The following is a 22,568-nucleotide window of genomic DNA, read 5'->3' as shown; positions in this document are numbered from 1 at the left end:
AATGTATTTGATAACACCACCTCCCTTGGCAGTGAATGCTATACCTTTATTGTCCTCACCGTAAAGAATCCCTTCCTTTGTCATCTCTAAAATCTCCGCTCTTCCAGTCTCAGAAGGTGACCTCATGTTCTTTGTATATTTTTGTTAATGAACAGGTCACTGAAGAGCTCTTTATATATGGCCCTGCATATATTTATATAATGTTTTTCTAGTGTATATCATTTTAACTTTTTTAGTCTCTCTTCATAATTAGTATCTCCCAATCCCCTTATTAATTTCGTAGCCCTCCTTTGCACTTTTTCTATTTCCATAATGTCCTTTATAAGGACCGGTGCCAACAATTGTACCGTGTATTCAAGGTGAGGTCTTACCCTTGATCTGTAAAGGGGCAAGATAATATCCTCCTCACTTGAATCAATACCCCTTTTTATGCATGCCAAAACCTTATTGACCCTCGCAGCTGCTTGCTGGCATTGGGCACTGTTGCCAAGTCTGTTGTCAACCATTATTCCTAAGTCCTTCTGATAGAATAGGTTGCATTTTTATTATTTTTACCATAATGCATCACTATCATATCTGATTGCATAGATTGTAGGTTGTATCTGTTCACTTCTGATGGCATAGATTTAGAGAATGGTGAACTGGAGTTGTTGCAGTTCCAATAATTTTCCAAAATAATCTAATAAAAATATTGTGCAAAATATATCGCTTTTTAATTTGGTAGAAAGTCTTAAATTGTTAGTATAACAACTGTACTTGGCACTTTGCCCAGAATTCCTATCCAGGGTAATTGAGCAGAATGAATACATAACATGTATGAATATGCAACTTGGCAGGATTCCCTAAGAGGTTTATTTATTTGCAGCTGTCCTTGGGGATTCCCCAGCAGTGTATGCGTTCTAGTTAAATTGTGATTTGTTTCTAGTCGCCAAACTGTTAAAGGAGAAGGATCGATATTTAAAATTATGGTACAGTCTAATTGAACAGCGAATATATTTTTGAATTAGTCTAGGTATGTACTACGAGTTCCCCCAACCGTTCCAGATGTTTATTGAGCACGGAGGGCATTTCATTGACCAAACATATAAAGCCATATAGACTAAGCTACAAATCATCGTTTTCTCAGTAAATGCCTGCTAAAGTGGTAGTAAATTTTAATCCATGCATCTCACAGAAGGAAAGATACATTGTTTTAGGTTTTAGCATAATTACTGACATTTCCTCTTTGGCCTTGGCTAAGGATATCCTGCAAATTGCTGGGGTCCTGGTGATTGGTGCTAAAATCTTCTAGTACAGGATTCAGTGAGCAGACACGGAATGTAAGACAGTCATATATGTTCATCTGCCCTTATTAAAATAAATGAAGTTCAAGTATGTACTGTACAAAAATGAATAATATAACAGTATGTGAAAATTACTTTTACTAATATAGTGTATGTCCAACCTGCGGCCCTCCAGCTGCTGCAGGACTACATGTCCCACAATGCTCTTTCAGCTAAGGACCTGGCAGAGGAGTATGGGAGATGTAGTCCTGCAGCAGCTGGAGGGCCGCAGGTTGGACACACACCTGGTGTATGAAGCACTTTTCTATGTGAAGTAATATGTTGTTACTCTTCTCATTCACGCATTCCAACACAACTTATTCCGCAACTGCATTGTCCATTCCAGTAGCATTACCTCTACATGGAAATCCCAAGTGAGCTTTGGATGTATGGGTGGGATATACATGGGCAGTGGGGAAAAGGGGCAAGCGAGATAAATTAGTTGGAACTGAAATCCGGCCAGCACAATGGAGTATAACCCATCTACAGCGTCTCCATAACAAGCTTGGACGCCTAGTACAATATATTTTACCTTTTTTTTTTCTCAACAAAAACACGAGTCTCCTATTGTAGGAAATAAAGTATGTTTCTAAGAGCAGAGCAAAGGCCATTTTGAGCTGTGGAGAGAATGTAACACAGTATTATAATGGTATATTATAATACCATGCCTATCGAAAAATCAGAAAACAAACATTAAAACATTAATTTTCTATACTAGGAATCCAGGAAGACATTTGAATGTAATACAAATGTCAGGCTTCCTTCATCAGTTCATGGTTTAAATAAAAAAAAAAAAGGTATGGCCATCCCAACTTTAATATATAGGGATAGCAGCTATTGCAGGGTGTGACGACAGGAAGTCAAATAATCCCCGCTCGCATCCTGGTGCAAAATAAACACGTTTTACTCTTTCCTGCTACATAACTTGAAGGGTCTTTAATTTTTTTAGTATTTAGTATTCTATATGATGTCATGGCTCACCTGGTTGTTTCCAGGTCAGTTGAGCTCACTGTCCGCACTATGTGTTAAGGATGACCACCCCTCGTTAAATACACGTCAGTATTGAAACAGGAAGTTCTACTTACCGAGAGCTTCTTTTCACTGCCAATCCCTGGTGACACTAAGGATAGACTCCTCCTCCATACCTGAGGTAGGACAGGACTCAAAAAACTTTAAAAGCCCCTCCCCTCATACTAACCCCAGTGAATACCAAAGACCACACAGGAAAAGCAATCTGATGCAACAAAATTTATTGAAAGGAAGGGAGGGAACAAAAACGTGTCACCAGGGATTGGCAGGGAAAAGAAGCTCTCGGTAAGTAGAACTTCCTGTTTCCCTGCCATCCCAGGTGACACTAAGGATAGATGTACCAAAGCAGAAGGGTGGGAAAACTTAAGGAGACAGCTTCAAGGACCTTCCGACCAAAAAGAGAGTCCTCCTGAGCCATCTGGTCCAGACGGTAATGCTGTACAAAAGCGTGGAGAGTTCGCCAAGTAGCCGCCTTGCAGAACTGGTCAGGCGAAATACTTTCGGCCCAGGAAGGGGAGACCCCCCCTAGTAGAGTGGGCACGGATCCCCACAGGAGCAGGTTGGCCAGCCGCAGAATATGCCAAGTTGATGGCCGCGACAATGCACTTAGCGATGGAAGACTTGGAGATGCTGACACCTCTGTTGGGCCCCGAAGAGGCCACAAACAAATGAGAGGACTGACGCAGTGGCAGAGTCCGTTCCAAATAGATGGTGAGGCATCTCTTCAGATCGAGAGTGTGAAGAGCTTCTTCTTCAGCTGAGCCAGGAGCAGGGAAAAAGGTAGGCAGCACGATCTCCTGGTTCTTGTGGAAAGCCGACTGAACCTTGGGTGCAAACTCCGGCGGTAGAGAGAGAACCACCTTATCCGGGGAAAAATGGAGAAACGGTTCCTTCATAGACAGAGCCTGAAGTTCACAAATCCTACGAGCAGAAGTAATGGCTACTAAAAAGGCCGTCTTCAGCGATAGAAAACCGACTGAAGAGGCTCAAAAGGAGGTAACATGAGTCTACGAAGGACGAGATTCAAGTCCCATGGAACCATCCTGGTGACAGAACGAGGACGCATCCGGACGATGGCCTTGGTAAAACGTCTGACCGCAGGCAGAGATATAAGCTCGAACCCCAGGAGAGCACTGATGGCAGAAATATGCACCCTGATAGTGGAAGGTTGAAGTCCACTGTCGAATCCCTCTTGGAAGAAGTCCAAAATGGAAACTGAGGAACAGGAAGATGGCAAAATTCCCCTGGAACACCAACCGTGAAATCTCTTCCAGATCTTAATGTATCGCAGAGAGGTAACCTTCTTTCTACTCTGCAGAAGAGTCTCAGCCACAGAAAAAGAAAAACCTTGCGCTCTCAGCAGTTCGCGCTCAACCTCCAGGCCGTCAGGTGGAACACGGCAGGGTTTGGGTGCAGGAATGAACACTGATGCAGAAGGTCTCTCCAAGCCGGGAGCTTCAGAGGGGGAGAGAGACCTAGAGTGATCAAGTCCGAATACTAGACACGCTTGGGCCAGTCTGGTGCTATCAGGATCATGGAAGCATGGTCCTTCTTGATCTTCTGTAGGACCCTGGAGATCAGAGCAAACGGAGGAAAAATGTAGGCGAGATGGAAATTCCACTCCTGGGCGAAGGCATCTATCGCCAAGGGATGATCCTGAGGCTTGAGGGAAAAGAAGACAGGAATCTGAGCATTGTCTCTGGATGCCATCAGGTCGATCTCAGGTAAGCCCCACTGTTGGACGATGAGGTCGAAGGCTGCCGGATGCAGAGCCCATTCCCCGCTAAGCACAGGAGTTCTGCTCAGGAAATCTGCTTGAGAGTTCAGAGTCCCTCTGAGGTGGATAGCAGACAGAGTCATGAGACGGGACTCCGCCCAAAAGGAAATCCTGAGCGATATACGAAGAAGTCGAGGACTTCTTGTGGCCCCCTGTCTGTTGACATAGGCTACTACAGCCTGATTGTCGAAGCGAAGCAAAATGTCCTTGCCGGTGAGCAGATGTTCCCAGTGATGCAGAGCTCTTTCTACTGCAAGCAACTCCAGACAGTTTGAAGGAAGAAGTTTCGCAGCTGGAGACCAGAGACCCTGCACGAATAGGTCCTGATACGTAGCGCCCCACCCCTTGATGCTGCCATCGGTGGTGAGAAGAACCTTGGAGACAATAGAGCATCGTCTCCCTGCAGCAAGGATGTTTTGTTGGAGCCACCAGGTGAGGGAGGCTCTGACATGCGGTGGAAGACAGACAAGCCTGTCCAGAGCCAAAGGGTTGTCTTCTAGATGGTTGAGGACAAATCTTTGAAGAATTCTCATGTGGGCCAGAGCCCAGGGCACCGCATACCTTGCGGAGACCATCTTGCCCAGTAGGGACATGCACAACCTCAAGTAGCTTCGGTGCGCAGAGCGAACCCTGCGTACTAGGAGCCAAATCCCCTTGATCCTGGCAGGAGGAAGGAAAGCTTTCCCGGAGCAGGAATCCAGGCGAAGGCCCAGAAACGTCAGGTGTTGAGAGGGAATGGTGCAGGATTTGTCCCAGTTTAGAATCCAGCCAAGATCTTGTAACGTGTCGACCACCGTGGAAAGGTGAACCTGAAGAATCTGCGCCGTCCGGCCATGGATAAGCCAATCGTCCAGATAAGGAATGACCGAAATTCCCTGAACCCGGAAATGTGCTGCCACGACTGCCAAAAGTTTAGTGAAGACTCTTGGGGCCGCCGACAATCCGAATGGAAGGGCTTGAAACTGAAAATGATGGACAGCCGAACCTCGGGGAATCGCCACTCTCAGGAAACGTTAATGTGATGGATGGATGGGAACGTGGAAATATCCATCCTTCAGATCCAATGAAGCCATGAAATCGTTGAGGCATAAGGTGTCGAGGGTGGATCTCACGGTTTCCATCTTGAACCGGACAAACTGAAGGTGACCGTTCAAAAAGCGTAAGTCTATGATGAGACGAAGACCTCCCGGCTTCTTGGGGACCAGAAAAAACGGAGAATAAACCCCCTGGCCTTGCTCTGGCAAAGGAACAGGAACCAGGACTCTGAGGTCTGTCAACTGCTGAATGGTGGATAACACGACCGACCGCCTTGCCTGGTCTGGAGGAAGGTGGGAGATCAAAAACCGGTCTGAAGGCCTGGTCCTGAATTGAAGACGATAGCCGTGCGATACAATGGCTCTAACTCAAGGGTCTCGGTGAGTGAGAACCAATTGTCCCTGAAAAATCGGAGCCTTCCTCCCACCGGAATGGAGGAAGCATCATGCAGAGCTCTTGGGGTCTTGAAACGCTTTGGGAAAGGCGAGTCCGTCAAATCTCCCCCTCCCTCGAGGGAATCTGCCTCGGAAGTTCTGTTCTCTGGACGAGGGGTTGAATCTAGAACTATGGCCCCTAGATTGTCCCGGGAAGAATGGCCGAAAGGACTGCCGTCTTTTAGAAGGAGGCTTTCTCTGAGGCATCCAATGCTTGTCCCCTGTGGTTTTCTCCAAAAGGGACTCCAGCTCCTCCCCGAATAAAGTCTTACCCTTAAAAGGGATATTAAGAAGCCTGTTTTTAGAGGCATTATCCGCCGCCCAGTCCTTAAGCCACAAGGCCCTTCTAGCTGCAACTGAAAGCGCCGAAGCTCTGGCTGTCATTCTGATGTTTTCAATGGAGGCATCACAGAGAAAATCCACGGCCAATCTCACTGCAGCAACATTCTTGAGAATAGTCTCCCTGGGGGTCTTGGCAGCAATATCCTCCTCGATCTGGGAGAGCCAAATCTTGACTGCTCTGGAAACTGAGGCAGAAGCAATACCTGGTTTAAGGACGGCAGCAGAAGCCTCAAAAGATTTCTTTACTGCAGCCTCGGCTTTCTTTTCCATCTGGTCAGAGAAATGAGAGCCATCCTCAAGCGGTAAAGCAGTCTTTCTGGAGACCCTCATAACAGCAGTGTCTACCAGTAGAGTAGCACAGAACTGAGTAAAGTCTTCATCAAAGGGAAACGTGCGCTTAACCCTTCTGGACAGGTTAACCCTCCTTTCCGGGTGGTGCCATTCCTGCTTGATAATGTCAGACAGCGCAGGATGAACAGGAAAAGAGGCGGACTGCTTGGCGTTAAGCCGCTGACTCAGTGACCGGCAAGCCTCCTTGGGAGCAAGAGGTGCACCGGCTCTACCCTGGCGACTGCAACAGCAGACCACGATGACCGGCGGGGTGCGGATGCCGCCGGGACACGGGCGCCGCACCAGCGGACACCGCCGGGACAAGGGAGGCGCAGCCGCGGACACTGCCTGGGACGAGGGCGCCGCAGCCGCGGACACCGCCGGGACGAGGGCGCCGCGGACACCGCCGGGACCACGGTGCCGAGGTACAGTCAGAAAAGCACTGGGCAGCGCAGCGCAGCACCAGCCACCCGGCTTAAGGTGCAGGGTATCCCCTAGGAAGGGGGCTTAGCCCAGGGAACATGGCTCCACCTAGAGCCGGAGAAAATAACAAAAGGGATGACGAGTCCTCCCTACCTGATGTAGGGCAGGAAAAAACACTGGGGTTAGTAGGAGGGGAGGGGCTTTTAAAGTTTTTTGAGTCCTGCCCTATCTCAGGTACGGAGGAGGAGTCTATCCTTAGTGTCACCTGGGATGGCAGGGAAAAAAGGTTTGCACGTGTGATATGTGTGTATGAATGTGTGTATATAATATGTTTATATATATATATATATATATATATATATATATATATATATATATATATATATATATATTAATTACCTTTTTAACCCCGCTCCCGCTGATTTTTTTGCCCGCTCCCGCAATGTGGGTGTTCCGCTCCCGCCACATTTGTGGCCAATCCCGCCCACCTCCTTACCTGAATTGCAGCGTTCCCACGCAGTCCCGCAAGGCTGCCTTCTCGCTGCTTCCTCACAGCGTCTCTTCTCTTGCTCCGCCCAGGAACAAGGCGGAGTCACGGGAAGTGACGTCACATCACGTGACTCCGTTTTGTTCTTGGGCGGCGCAAGAGAGGATACAATGTAAGGGAGCAGCGAGAAGGCAGCCAATGCAGTCCTCTACTGCCAGTGACTATTAGCCTATCCTTTGAGGTAACAGGGAGGGCCCATGTGGGACTGTGGATCTAGCTACAACTGCACCCTCTGAAACCCATTTAATTCCACCATTGTTGAAATGTGCCACATCGCCATCCCCTGCTTCACTTTCTTATGTCTCACAATCATTCTCTTTATAACGAAGGTGACTTCTTAGCTGTTTTTTTTTCCAGCCTGAACACCGATGCTGCTGTGGCGTCTCTGGCACTTGAAGTCCTGAACACAGTTGGACATTGACAGATGGCTCAACAATCCAGCAGCAATCAACATGTTTACTTGCGAACGGATTGCAGCTCATTTCCATATGAAGTATTTTTCCAAATCCACACAATGTGTTAATATTAGTAGTTTAATTTGGGAAAACTAAACCATAAAATGTTTTTGTATAAAGCTATGGGAAACACTGTATTTTATTACATAGGTGATCTTCTGGAATAGGATGTTTGTTTTATGTTGTCTCTAAACCCTTTAAAAAGATGTATGCACAACATACAGTTTATAAATTGGTCATATTAATCTCAGATTGCTATTGTCTGGCAGTTACCTACCATGAAACAGATAGTTAACTAGAACCCGTCACCAAAATTAATCTGAGGACAGTTTCTCCAGCAGAAGAGCTAATGTGACCCAATGGGATATTAAGCGCAATGCAAGTCTTATCACATGTACATGTTATTTGGTTATATATATGGTACCAGATGCAATTATTTTGTGTGTGTGTATATATATATATATATATATATATATATATATATATATATAAATAATACAAAGACCGCAGTTAAGCTGTGACACTGTGACAATTTGTGAAGTTTTAATAAAGTTTTGTAAGACGGTTTCATTATAAATTAATTTTACTTTAACAATCAATAAACTCTTTTTTGGAATATGATTAGTTTTAAAATGATTTCACTAGTTTGGATTAGAATGAAACATAACAATGAAGGTAGACTAGATGGTGTTTATTCTATCTGCCAGAGTAAAAAGTAGGAGACAGAGAAACACCCAAATACCACATATTAAGTTATCAAAAAGTCTTAAAAAGTGAATATGCAACACTTTTAATCTAAAGTGCTCGTTCTACATCCAAAGTTTCAAGTGATCTGAGCTATTTTCTTTGATATATATACTGTATGTATGTATGTATGTATATATGTATGTATGTATGTATATATATATATCACCTATTATAATATACACAGCGGCACGCCTACCTTTGCAAGACAGGCAATCTTTCAGTTGCAGAATTTGATATTTTGATGACAAGAGAAGACGTCTTATGATGAATAAAACAAATTGTGGCTATAATGCCCACATGCGTATCATTCACAGCTAGCTTTATAGACTAATGGGAACATTTCTCATGTTTACTTTATGTATTTAAAATGAACAATTTCTCATAGCAGTCATCCATAATTTTATTTCTAGCGTTTGTAGCCTTATTTAGTAAGATGTTCCAAATGAGAAACGTTTCGCTCTGTGCGGATGAAAGCACCACAGGGTGTCCAGTATGTAGTAGAAATTAATAATACAAGAGGGTGGAGCGGATACTTTTTTTTTTTCCTTTCTTCCATAGCTTTGAAGCCAAAATCTGCCGTTGAAGCGAAAATGTGAAAACAGATTGTTAGTTCTCCCTGCAGCTGACGTGGTATGTCAGGTACATCCACACAGATGTTTTTGGCAAATTATATTAGTTTACATTAAGATGTGAATGTGCTACCTGGTCAAGCAGAGTGGAACCTAAAACAAGCATTTTCCATAGTAAAATAGTGCCTGTTTATTTTTACTTTACTAGTATTCATTTTGCGAAAAGTGCTGTAGGCATCCAGGGGATAAAATGGACCAGGGCTTTGGATGTCCTCATTAGTCATTAAAACTCTACAATGAGAAGACAACCCATGGTGACAGATAAGAGGCACTTAGTTAATGGAGAAGAAAACCACCAACCCGTATCTCCCAAAGTTTAAAGGGAAACATATATGGATGTATGCATTTGTCTGTCATTGCTGTGTTCACATGGTTCACATGGATTGCTGTGTTCAAAGCCAATACTCGTGAAACATGTAGATACTAAATCACAGCAATCCCTGCACCAGCAAGCAGGTACTGGTGTCCAGCAGGGCCCTTCCATCCGGCCATGCTCATAACGTTCGAGAGATAGGAACATTTATTAGGGGCACTTGTTTATTTCAAGCAGGAAAATGTGATAAGCCATCCTCTGATAGTTAATAGCATTACAACCAATAAAACATTTTACTTAATCCATTATAATTATGATCAGGCTGGAACACATCAGTTGGGCCCCTCAGATTCCATGCCCAAAACATTTTCACTGGTTGGCAGCCCCAACTGATATGTGGTTGTCAAATATACATTTAATAAACCCTATCTGCCCATGCCTTTAAGACACCGTTGGGAGGGGGGGGGGGGGGGGGGCTAACTTCCGGCACACTATTGTCCAACATTTACTGAATTGTTTGCTTTTGGTAGTACCATGTTTATCAGCGTATAACACGCACATCCATCTTGCCTCCTCTGTGGTCCGTCTCTCTGTGTCAGAGTAAAGCGCCGGTGCTTTGACTCATTACTACATGCCGAAACACTCGCAGTACGTCAGTGACATCACCCGCAGCCTGGTGTGTAGAGCCATTCTTTGCTCCGATACACTGAGTGCCGGACTGTGCATATCAGCATATAACACGCAGTTACGCTTACAGCCCTGAATTTCAAGGGAAATAAGTGTGTGTTATACACCAATACGGCAATTAAAAGGCTAACAGGCAAATTTTCAGCGTCAGGAACCGAAGTATCTGTGTGTTGTATGATAAACTGTGAGAACACGCTCCATGCTGCTACTATTAAACTAAGGCATTAAGCACCAGCTACGTCAATGAAGAATCAACCTATTATTCTATCCACCCCAAACTGACATAATTGGAGTAAAGTATTAAAGTGAAATAGCCTCCTCCACATTTTGACATGTCAGTATTCTCATTCTGCTGAGAGAACAGCTACATCTATCACTATGTAGAGTTTGGTGGCAGAGGGGACACGCAACAACATATACAAAGTATTTTTTTTCTCTAAAATAAACCTAGAGTGTTTGGGTGGTAGATAAGTGGAACAACATCTCAACATAACTGGTAGAGTAAGAGATTTAGCAAAGCCATATGAAACTGCTTTACTCCAAGACAGATCAAGGACAGTTTGAGTCTTTAAACCAAGAAAGCTCGACCGATGCATTTGCCCTATCTAGTCAGATTCAGTCCTATGTGTACTTGCACTTGTTACTAAGGAATATAAAAGCACCACTAAGTATTTAATGCTGCATTCTGCTTGTTTGTCCATCACACAGACCATACTATTCTTTAGCATCTGCCCTAACAGCAGCAGCACTTTGGCAGTGTAAGTGAACTACAGAGCAGTGGTGGTGCAGGGGTTTGTTAATTAGAAAGAATAGTAAAAATATTGACAAGTAGTGAGAATGAGTAGTGTGGGTGAAGGGAATGACAGAATTAATGAGAATGAATTCGTGAATCTGTGTGAATGAGTATAATGGTTGTGTAAATGAAAGCATGAATGAGTAACTCCATTTATTTTGTTACACAGCTATCCTTTCAGTGCAAATGCCAATGTTATTTAATATACTTTCACAAATAGACCCTTTTCACATCTTTCTGCTTGGGCAGATAGATGGGCCAAATAGTTATCTGCCGACACATTTACAGTATGTTTCTATGCAGATGCACTGTTGTGTATAGTAAGTTCGTAATGAGAAATTTCCTCTCCATGTTTAATATGCAGTGTTGGCACTTTGAGGTCTGCAACTCTGGCCCAGAAACATTTGCCATCACTGCAATCACTGCTTTGTTGCAACATATGCAGTATTTCTAAAAATACTACATATGCTGATCTGTAAACAGCTTTAGCGTAGAAAAGTAAAATGTATTTGTGAAAAACCAAGTACAACCCCTTTGTAAGAGTTTCAATATTTAGTTTTACGCAAACTTGAACTGCAGATTCCTTGTGTGTAGCAGTATATACACCTTCCCGAGCAAATACAAGAGCGGGGTTATGAGCCATCACACATTTAAGGCTACATCACATGTCACCTTTATATACTTTGTGTCTGTGGGTCACAGCTGCACTTTAACAAAAGCTACAGGTAGGGACATGGTTTAAGTTTTTAAAATCACAAATGCAGAACAAGTGTGAGGCTCTGGACACTCATTGAACATTTCCCAATACGAACTGCAACATCAATTTTCAGAAGGCAACAAATGCTTAAAGCACATTTTGCTATAAGTGCCAGCATGCAAACTATTTCCAGCAAGTGTACAAGAGGCAGCTTATGTAAAGGAGCGTGTGTAACAATTACCAATTGAGTGGCTACTGACAGCCGCCAGCACATGACCAGTTTACTTTACAGAATAACCCTCCCACTTAAACCAGTGCAGGAAGACAATTGTATTCACATGTGTAAAAAAGTTGACACTCAGCGGGCCTAAACTAAACCGATGACTCCACTATACAGCACACAACTGAATTTAAAAAATAAGTTTACTTTGTTCATTACATTTACAAACATTAAGTTCGTTCCATAGGACCACAGAAACCCATTTCACATGGACTTGATTAAAATAACTTGACACAGCAGAATGCATTAAAAGTCCACTTTAATTCTTCTGAGCCATTTTATAATCCAATTTCTCATTATGCATCTGTGGCATCAGAGAACTTAAAACTTTGGGATAAAAGGCAACTGGTAGCTGTCCATTACAGGTTCCAAATAAGTTCTTACTGGACCCTAACCAGACACATCCCAGATAAAAGCTTTGATCAAAAGACGATCCACCTGCTTATTTTAAGCATATTAAAAAGAAAACTATTTGGACCATTTCTATTTGTCTATGTTTTATACAAAAAGGCTACACAATGCTCCACTTTATTCAGGATACATTTAGAGTGATTATGAATTAGTGTTCTACACTTACTTGATCCTTAAAAATTAGAAACCATTTTAGCATTATGCACTAACACTACAGAGACTTAAGGTTACCGCAGAAAGGAAAAATAAATCTAAAATACTAGGAGAAAGCAAGCTAGGTCAGTACCATTACAGATAAAAAATGAAAATAAAAAAAATTAAACAAGCAAGGCTAGTGTTTCCAATAAGTTCCAGCTTGCAAACTATTCTTGTGCATTCTTGATGTAAGTCACTTCCAAAAATCCATTGGTATTGTTCCTCTGACCAAAAAAAAAAAACAAAAAAAAACGACCAGAACATAAAGTTAGCTTCCGTTGTTCCCATAGGAAACTCAGCTTGGTTAGTGTGTCAGGCACTTTCTGAGATTACCAGCCCACCCCTCGAGCCCTCTCAGCAACTCTACAGGCCAATCACAATGCGTATTCATTCAGACGATAACTAAGGGGAGAAAAAAAAAAAAAATTAAGATGCGTCCCTCCACATTGATCACATGTTGGTTTAGGCAGCAAGTTACAGAGTCTCTCCTAGGCTTGTTGAATTTAGGATTGTTCTCTGTAGCTCATTTAAACCTAGTGATGTAAAAATTCGTACTTATTCTGAATTGACAGTATAACAAGTCTGGACTGTAAGCAGATTCTGCACTATAGGCTGAAAAAAAAATGTACTATGCAAACTAGATGCATCTATTTACTTACCAAAAAGTATGGGTTATTTACAAGTCTGTGTCAAACCAGGCCAGTTGATTGCTGTCACCTGGGGGCAGCCCATCCATAAGATCCTGAGCATGGCCCAAGTCAGGAAGTCCGTCAACTGGGTAATCTGCTCCTGGGTGGTGACCTCCCATGTCATGATCCATCATTGAGTCCATACCCATAGCATCTTGGCCATAGCCTCCAGTATGGAAAGCACGGTAGCTGGGATCTAGAAAACATTAAAAATGTATAAGGTCTTGTCAGTATTGGTTTTAGTCAGCCGTTTGCATTTGGCAGTTATTGGGCTCAGAACAGCAGCTCTATATACATTATATATGAATCTACATAAACCATTTACAAAAAAAGTTAGAAACAGCCCTAAAACCCACTAGAGCACAGAAATTTTGTTTGCCCAATTTATCTGCTTGTTATCCATAAGGATTAAATTAAAAAGGGCTTAATCTCAACACTTAATTGTTAAAAGGGCATTGTGTATGAAATATTAGCATGCGAGACTGGAATATGAACTGTGCTTTAGCAACTCTCCTTTTAACAGACTTATCAGCAAAATGTCTTTAGATTGTACCAAGAATAAGCACTTTGTAAGGTTATTAGGCAAGAGGTTCACTTACCATCCTGTCTATATCCAAGTGGTTCACCCTGAGCAATGTCAAGGCCCAGATCCCCAGCCTGAAACACAAATCAGATGTTTATTCACCACATTGTTACATGCTTCCAGAAATATTTAACTTGGGCTCATATTGCACTGTAGGACATTTACTTATAGATCTAAGTAGGACACAGATGGTACTGCAAGAACAGAACCAAAAAACAAACAGCAGATATACCTCATTCCATGGCATTGGTTCAGTTCTGAATAGAGAGCTAGTAAGCTCAACTGACAGACGCTTCTTGTAGTCCTGTGGCTTGTCCTCAGACATACGGAATAGCACAGCAGCTGCATAAGTTGCTGGAGGAGACAAAGGTGTAAGAATTAACCCCCCACGAATATTCATGAACAGCACTTCAGGGAATTACAATAGTCTAGCTGCTCCTGCAGAAGCTGGGCAGTTTAAACATTTTATTGATGTGAGCTATTAACAAGCTTGGCCTTTGATTACTGCTTTAAAAATAGTGGTCTTCAGATTTAGTTCCATCTCGATTGTACAAGGCTGCAAATACTATAAAACTGTGGTATAACAGGACTGTAAAGCCTAGAGGCCTAGTATTTCAAGCAACTTACCAACACCCTCGTTTCTTGAGTGCAACAGTTCAGTGAGGGGGGCAGTCGCACCCTCAGCCTCAATAGCTTCTGCTGCCTCTTTATCTTGGGCAAGTTCACAGAGTACCCCAGCTGCTACCCTCTGGATGTTCTCAATGGGTGAATACAACAACTATTGGAGAACATAAAAAGGCAATTAATCTTGTTTATCAGATTGTTATCACCAGAAGTCTGTTTTATAAGTGGTCACAGCAAAGCTTACCTGTACAAACAAAGGAATAGTATTGAGACCCCTAATTACAATTCTATTGTGAACATCACGAGCCAAAATGTGAAGGGCTCCTGTGCAACCTTCGACAATTTCTTCCATACGAACTCCTTCCTGCAATGACAGACAAGAGTAAGGACCCATTTCACAGATCTTTGGCCTCCTAAGCTTTGCGCAGGTTCTTTACGTACCACAAACTGCTGTTGTGTTCCACCCATAGATGTGCGGCGCTGGGTGTCCTGGTGCGCACGAACCAGCAGCTGAACCAGCCTTGGAATGGCACCTTGCTCACGGAGAGGAGCATGATTAGCTGGACATAGGGCAAGGTTGCGGATTAAGCCTACTGTAGCCTATAGAAATATTTAGAAAAAGTTTAAGACAACCTAATAAACATAGGACACTTTCACTCACACACAAGGTTCTTTTTATTAAGGTTAGGCTGAGAAATTGTGAACCTCACCTTAATCAAAGGCCAGTGCGATGGAGGATGCAGCAGTTTAACCACCACTGGGAGTCCATAATGGAGTCTCACTGCATTCTGAGCCATCTCTGCTTCCTGGTGCCTGCTGGTAAGGTGACGGAGCGCACATATTGCAGGTTCAGTTATATCCTCTCTATCCCCGGCACGGAGAACAGTGCGCACCAGTGCTTCAATTCCACCCACTTGACAAACCATCATCTTGTTCTTGTAGTTGTTGCAAGTAAGGTTGGACAGTATGCCAGCAGCACATGTTACAACATTAATATCATCCGATCCAAGAAGCTGAACAAGCGTTCCCAGAAGACCTTCCATTCCCTCCTGCATCAGAAAAATAGAGCAGGTCAGTGAAATAGCCAATACATTAGCTTTGAAGAGTTACATAAATAGTGCTACATTACCTGTTTAGTTGCTGCATCTGAAAGGTTTCTCAAGGTCCAAAGACAGTTCTGAACCAGACGCTGGCTTTGGTCAGTTAGGTGCAGGCCTAGGGCTTGCATGCCACCTGGAGACAAAGGCAGAGAGTTTACATTATACCGCTTCAGCAGAATGGAGTATTATTGAAGTCATACCCATAGTGTGGGCCATGCTTAATACACTACAGTCACGTTTAAGTTAGGCATACAGTGTTGGGTATCCTTACCAGCTTCCACAATAGCAGGTTTATTGCTAGAGCACACAGATAGCACTTTAAGCACACGGCTTGTGGTCCACAGAAGTTTTTCATAGCTGTATGTTCTCATAATTGTCACCAAGGCCTGAGGGCCACCACTGGCAAGAATGATCAACTGAAAAGAAAAAAAAGTAACTTATAGCACTAAAAATGTTTGATGTGTTTAATATGGAGCATAAGCCAGTGAATGTGTAGCAAGACTAAAATATTGAGTGAGGCAGCTTCTTAGAATAAAGTCAGCCAAAATTGCATATCTTCACACTATATTGACTTTCTGGCTGTTGCCAACACTGGTAAAACAGACTAAAATCATAACAAACCTTGCTTTCTTGGTTGCCATAGGCCAATATTTGGAGACAGTCTGTAGTAATTGCCAAAAATTTGACATTTGTCTTGTTAAGCAGAGCAACCATTTTCTGCAGTCCTCCTGCCAGACGCACAGCCATTTTCGCTCCTTCTTGATGCAGTAAGAGATTGTGCAGTGTGGTGATGGCATAGAAAAGTACAGAGTCAACAGGGGACCTGTTTAAACCAATACACCAAAATTAGTTTAATGACATTTAAAATCATTCAAATTTCAGACAAATCCAAAGATGATTGCTCACATACCCAAGCATTTTAACAAGTGCAGGAATGCCTCCAGATTTAAAGATTGCCAGCAAGCCCTCCCTGTGGTGAGAGAGGTTGTGGAGTGTTCCAGCAGTACACCGGGCTGTTTCAACATCATTGGTGTTCTGCATCGTGCGAACAATTGCAGATACCATCTGGGGAGAACGCATGATAGCATGGCGGGAGGCTTCTTTCTTTGACAGCTGATGAACCATAACTGCTGCCTTGTTAACCACCACCTGAAGCGAGAGTTGAAGTTTGACTAACAGAGCAAATCATTTAAAACGTTTCTATGTATGACCCCCCCAAGCCAATTTTTAATATGGCCGCTCAGATATGCCCAGGTATCTGATCAGCTGTGAACCTTTGTGCGCCATTCGGTGTCAAGCAAGCACCTGACAGAATTGCTTCACCGACAACCAAACCCTATTTACAAACACCAGGGCTCTACAGACAAGACATCTGCTTAATATATATATATATATATATATACACCTGGTCCTCGTCATTAAGCAGCTTTGTTAGTTCAGGGATAGCACGCGTTGCCAGTTCAGCATCGTCCTGGTAATTTATCAAGTTCACCACGGCATGTTTCAGCATCTGGGATGGCTCTGCCAGACGTTGCACATTTGTAGGATGAGCAGAGTCAAACTGCGTGGATGGAATTTGCATGCCTTCATCCAATGTTTCTGGAAACATGGCAGCACGTACTCTCTGGGCTCTGGTCATGGCAAACTGACCATCGATATCTATAGAGACAACAGTCGTTAAAAAAACCACTTCATATATTACTACAAAAAAAGTCAACACATCTAGAACAAGGCATTCCCCGTTACCTGCTACTTGATCCTGGGTAAAGGACTGAGAGAATCCCTGTTCCCATTCATAGAGTACTTGGTTAGTATCTACATCTTCATCCTCAGGATTCCCTTTTCCACTCAGTGATGGTGCTGTGGTGGTGGCTCCAGAGTGGATACCAGAATCCAGATAAGACTGCTGCTGCCAGTGACTGACTGCTGCCTTCCGGTCTGGCTCCATCGCCATATCTAATTCCATAAGGTCTGCTATGAAGAGGAAATTCATAATTTAATTAGTGGTTTAATAGCAAAAGCGGGTAACTTTGTAAAAGCTACAGCAGCATTATAAAGCAGGACTGACAAGAGGGGGAAGCAAGTTTTATAAACACTACAGAACTGTATCAATATATGAAAATCTTGTTAATAGCAAATACAATATGAGGGGAAAAAAATTGCATTCCATTTACCTTGAGTCGCCATGATTCAGCCTTTACAACCACACTTCAATTGCCTACAAAAATGAGGGGAAAAAAATTTAGTGCATTTTATAGCAAGCACACTCCAGAGTTAATGTTACCTAAACTGTGCAGTATATTTGTCCCTGATCATATCAGGGCTTCAGTTTTAATAGAGAGCATAACTACATGGCATCACCAAGGGAAAATATTACTCTTAAGCAGCCGCCGTTACACACATTAAGCGTGTTCTTACCTAGCTCATCATTAATTGTTTTAGCAGGAACAGCACTTGGCCATCCAAACAAGTTCTATTCTATCCCAGTTCTACTCTTGTCTAGGTATTGCAGCCTGCTCTAATACTTAAACCTCTGCATCTTGTTGATGTAGCATTACTAACCATCTCATGATGCATGTGTCTAGCTTCTAGCATTGGCAGCTACATGGAACATACTGGGAGACCATTTACCTACACTTTTATCTGAGGGGAGAAAGGCTTGTTGAATGCTAGAGGGAATCTTTCGAGGAATAGAAAGTTCCACAAGACACTACAAATGTGTTAACGTTTGGCTAAAAAGCAGTTAGGATAGACCGGTTTGCCATTTCCCCAGTTTCAGTGCGACTCCATTATGGTTTCTTCCAGTTTGAGACCCTAAGCCTCAAACTTAGTGTCCATTCTATCCTGAAGCTGCAGAACAAAAGTTTCAAAATACTTTCTAGCACCCATTTTTGGGGCAGCCTCAGGAAGCGCATCGTTTGCTTTCCTAACAGTAGGACCGGGAGAACGCAGAGTACAGAACTCCTTTACTCTGCAGGAGAGATCTGGCAGAAACTAGTCGGGCAGCCAAGATCAGTCTCATTAAGACTCAGTCCTGTAAACACTGCATCATAAAAAAGCTTAAAAGCAGATGTCTTCCTAACTGCCCCACTTTCTCCTGATACCCATAGGTTTGTTGCACTTTGAGGACCCGGCTTAATGCGGTTAAGTGCCTTAGCAACCAAAACCAGCCACAATCCGTTATATTTAACAGTATAAACCACCAAAATTAAACCGTAATAAAACAAATGGTTGAGGGACAGCTCTGGAAACAGCAGTTGGCAGATAACCTCTGAATAATTAAAACTATGACACCTAGTGCTACTACTGTTATAATAAGCAATCTGTCTGGCACCCTGAACATGCTATGTCCCCAGACAAAGTGGCCCATAAAGGGGATTCAGGGCAGAGCAAAGCTTTAGCAAAGATATATAATCTATATATCAACTAAGTGTAGGAAACGAAGCCCGGAGCTGCTTTCAAACAATGAACCCATATAGTGTTGACATGCCCCAGCTTAATACTCCGATCTGCCAACTTCAGCCAGTCCATTTAACATCAAGCAAGCATCCAAGCCGTCTACTAAACAAGCCCCGGGAGCCTGGACGACTGCTTGTTTTTCTAGTATATTACTAAAGCAGAAACTGCTACATTGTATGCCAGACTTTGTATTTGGTTAGTTTAGGGTTCACGGCATTGCAAAAGCATACTATGAGCATGAAAGTTTTTTAATGAAAGGTAAACCACTTGCAGACAAGTTGCAGCAGGTATCAAGGTCAGCAAGCAATGAATAGCAGCTTAAAGAAACGCAGACACCAAGCTCCCAACAGTAAAGCGTAGAATACAAGCGCTAAAGTCCGACCGGATGTGTTCAGTAACTACGTTTATCCTTGAATTGAGATGTATTATGCACAGACTGTCCTTAACACAAGCACTTCCATAAAAGCCTGTATTACCAAAAAAAATAGCTGGGCATTAATTGCTGGCGGCACCTGAATGATTTTTGTGCCATACATGCTTGATAGACTAGAGCCGCTGGTACTCTGTCTCTGCTTGGCAGTTTAACGTCTATGTTAGTTCCCAAGTTGCTTCTTAAGACTAGAGGATTGAGTATATAACAAGTCACTTGGGAAATCACAAAATGCAGCTTTTATCACTTCAATAGTGAGAGAATACATCAGTGCGTGTTACCAGCAGAATGTGCTCCATATAATTAGCACCACGGTGGTACATTCCACCCGCAGTAACACCTTCCGGACAGTCACTGAACTCCGGGTCCGCGGATTTAACAGCCAACAAAGGGGCCACTCACGGAAGATGCAATACAACCCCCTTTCCCACAATCTCACACCAATAGGTGATCGGAAGCTTGTTTGAGAAGGTCCCTCATTGACTATTTATGCAATTTATAGCTCATCACCCTGTTGTATTATGGTGGTTGGGATGGAATCAGAGGTTTAAGTTCCAGGTTATAGTAAATCTTTGTCCCCAGGAATGTATATTTGCTCTTTGATTGCAAGCATTATTGGCACTTTGACAGGGCAACGGACACAAGACAGCACTGTTCTCAGTGAGGGTCCGGGTCTTAAGATACACAGAAAAAGCTCATGTGTATCCCACCGTCAGCAAGGCTTTTCACTTGAACTCATTAACATATTGCCAGATTAAACTATTGCCCCCCCCCCAAAAAATTAAAGGACACTTAAAATAACCCAGAACTTGGCTGTTTCATCTCTAAAATCACATTTCATCAAGTTTTTGCTCTGTACACACACAGCCCCGTATCACTATGCCATTCAACATGACACAATGTCCGTTATTTGACATGTGCATCCCGCTGCCCCCCCAAAAGAGCATAGCCCTAGCGCCTGGATACAGGATTCGTGTGCCATCCCATTAAACCATCGTTTAGTCGTTGTCGGGTGCAGGATAAGGCACAGAGCAGCATTCTCAGCAGGCAGGCAGGAATGTCACATTTGCTCACACAAGCACTTTTCTACACTGCAGGGGAATGCAACTCTAGCTGGGAAGCAATTTGCTGCTGAACAAATGCAGCCATGAACCCCCCCCCTCGCTCCTCCCTCCTACATATGGAATCCGTCTGCCTGGAAGCTTCAAAAGGAAAGACTTACTACAGCTGGCCCTCAAATCAACTACTTGTTTTGGGGAAAACAAAAGCCAATGGGGGGGGGGGGGGGGCTGAAACAGTAAAGACTAATCTGGTAAATGAACAGAAACAGAATTAGCGAGTTAGTAACAGAATATCCAGCTACCAGCTAAGGACAAAGCAGATAACGGATGAGATATGGTGTATAATTGAGAGTCAGAGGTGGGACAGAGCAGAAAAGCATCCGTTTTAAGCACTTTGGTATCTAGTTAAGGGTTGGTGTTGGTCAGTACATCAGGGTTGCTGTGTTCCTCAAGGTACACCAGGGTGGAAAAAGCAGACAGCTGCAAGTTTGTTAGATTCTGGCAGGCCAGCCAGACACGTCTGTTTATTATACATTTCCAAACCAGCCGTACTAACGCAGGAGATACACAAGCCGTCTGTTACCTCGGAGTAAGCACATTTCCGCTCCAGCCTTTCATCCATTCAATGTATGCATACTTCTGAGAGAGGAGAGAACGCGTTCCAGCAAACTAGACCACCCCAGACATTCTACCCCAAGCACCGGGGAGGGAGGGAGCGCCTACACCACACAGCATGCTCAATGGGGGCACTTTTACAGCCATTTTGAATACTATATCCAAGTATGTAACACATGTTAATTGCTCTGGGTGTGAGAAGCTTACATACAGACCTACACAGAACGTGAGCCACAAAGCAACATCACCGACCAGGAGTGAACGCCATATCGATTAACAGCACGGAATCGGCTGCCTACCCTTAGAGTTAGAACTGCCACAAAGGGGAAGGAGGGGTGGAATATCCCGAGTCCCCAGACAAAAGCCATTTCAAAAACTACAAAAGAGTTTCAAAAGTGAGGTCATATTACACCCCCCCAACCCAGAACTCAGCTATAGTAGGTTAGAAGTTCCAGACATTCAGACTAATGCTGCAAGACAAGCCGTTTACTCATTAAACAGGTAGACAGACCGGACTCCCGATAAACTATTGAACGCAACAGGGCTTAGCGGAACCGTAGAGGTGATCCTGTCTTTACCCAAAGACGTACCCAAGAGTAATACGTTACTTAAGCCAGATAACTCCCATCAGCAACTGTTTATTGTAGCAGTACCTACAAGCTATATGGCAATGTAACCGCTTCTTACCCATTAACTACAGGAAAATGTAATACAAGGCAAAAAAATGCAATCGGGAACATAACAGTAAGGCTATCCAGGTAAAGAGGACACAGGGTGGAGTGATACAATCCATAGAAGAGTAACAAAAGTGTTGTTACACAACCCCGGACAGAAGTTGTATCCATTAGAACACAGTTGCCCTATAAGCTTACCACTATATAAACAGGCGCGTACGGCGTAAAGCTATACGGATTGCCTCAACGCCGTATACAAGACCAGCACCGAGTGCAAGCTCCTCAGCCCGCTCTAGTGAATGCTAGACACGCTCACAGATCGCTAAGCCACGGTAAAAGGGTGTCCTGTATGTCGGTCTGGCGTCCCACCTAAATACACGCGCATATGGAAAGGCATCTACACCCACACATGGTAAAATAAACACGAATGTAAACAACCGCCCTGGTGGCAGGATGGGGGGGGGGGGGGAACACGATTATGGAGAACGATGCGGGTCCTACAGCGACTAAAACCAGCAACGTCTGAAATGCATCGCCTTAAAGCATGGTTAGACTGAGCTCTTGGGGAAAATCAGGTTTACTACTATACCTGCACAGCGCCGTGCACACTCCGAACACCGTGCAGGACTAGGAACGCGCATTCATAGATACATTTAGCACACGGAATTTACGTGAAGCACTTCGTGCGAGGAAACTCGTAAACAGGTTAAAGATAAGCCGGTATACCGTCTGTTTGGCGTCCCCAGTTCCGGTTTCTCGGGAGTTGATCCAGTCACCCGGTGTTGGCCTCCTCCGCCGCCAACAACAACCCCAGTTCTTTTTAGTCGGCCGTTCCTTTGCACCGACCGGAAGCGTGCTCTTTACCCAAATAAGCACCTCAGTTTAAA

General features: G+C 43.6%; 1 protein-coding gene across 2 annotated transcripts; it reads right to left on the bottom strand.

Moving 5' to 3' along the window:
- Window positions 1-13,122: 13,122 nt before the first annotated feature.
- LOC149286620 (catenin beta-1) lies at window positions 13,123-17,629 on the bottom strand. 2 transcript variants are annotated; one of them, XM_089493812.1, is made up of 14 exons: window positions 17,617-17,629; window positions 17,189-17,416; window positions 16,848-17,101; window positions 16,353-16,591; window positions 16,064-16,265; window positions 15,714-15,858; window positions 15,472-15,575; window positions 15,053-15,391; window positions 14,784-14,942; window positions 14,587-14,706; window positions 14,346-14,496; window positions 13,951-14,072; window positions 13,735-13,792; window positions 13,123-13,331 (listed from the first exon to the last, which is right to left on the bottom strand). In XM_089493812.1, exons 1-14 carry the CDS (start codon window positions 17,627-17,629, stop codon window positions 13,123-13,125), a joined length of 2,343 nt encoding a protein of 780 aa, XP_089349938.1. The 2 variants fall into 2 exon arrangements, with proteins under 2 accessions (XP_089349938.1, XP_089349939.1); XM_089493813.1 differs by having other exon boundaries at window positions 17,189-17,413.
- Window positions 17,630-22,568: the final 4,939 nt, after the last annotated feature.

This window comes from Sceloporus occidentalis, unplaced genomic scaffold (genome assembly GCF_023333645.1).
Source record: "Sceloporus occidentalis isolate IW3139 unplaced genomic scaffold, rSceOcc1.0.p SCAF_67, whole genome shotgun sequence".
Classification (NCBI taxonomy): domain Eukaryota; kingdom Metazoa; phylum Chordata; class Lepidosauria; order Squamata; family Phrynosomatidae; genus Sceloporus; species Sceloporus occidentalis.
Note: the sequence above shows the minus strand (reverse complement) of the source record. Positions and strands in the feature narration are given on the sequence as shown.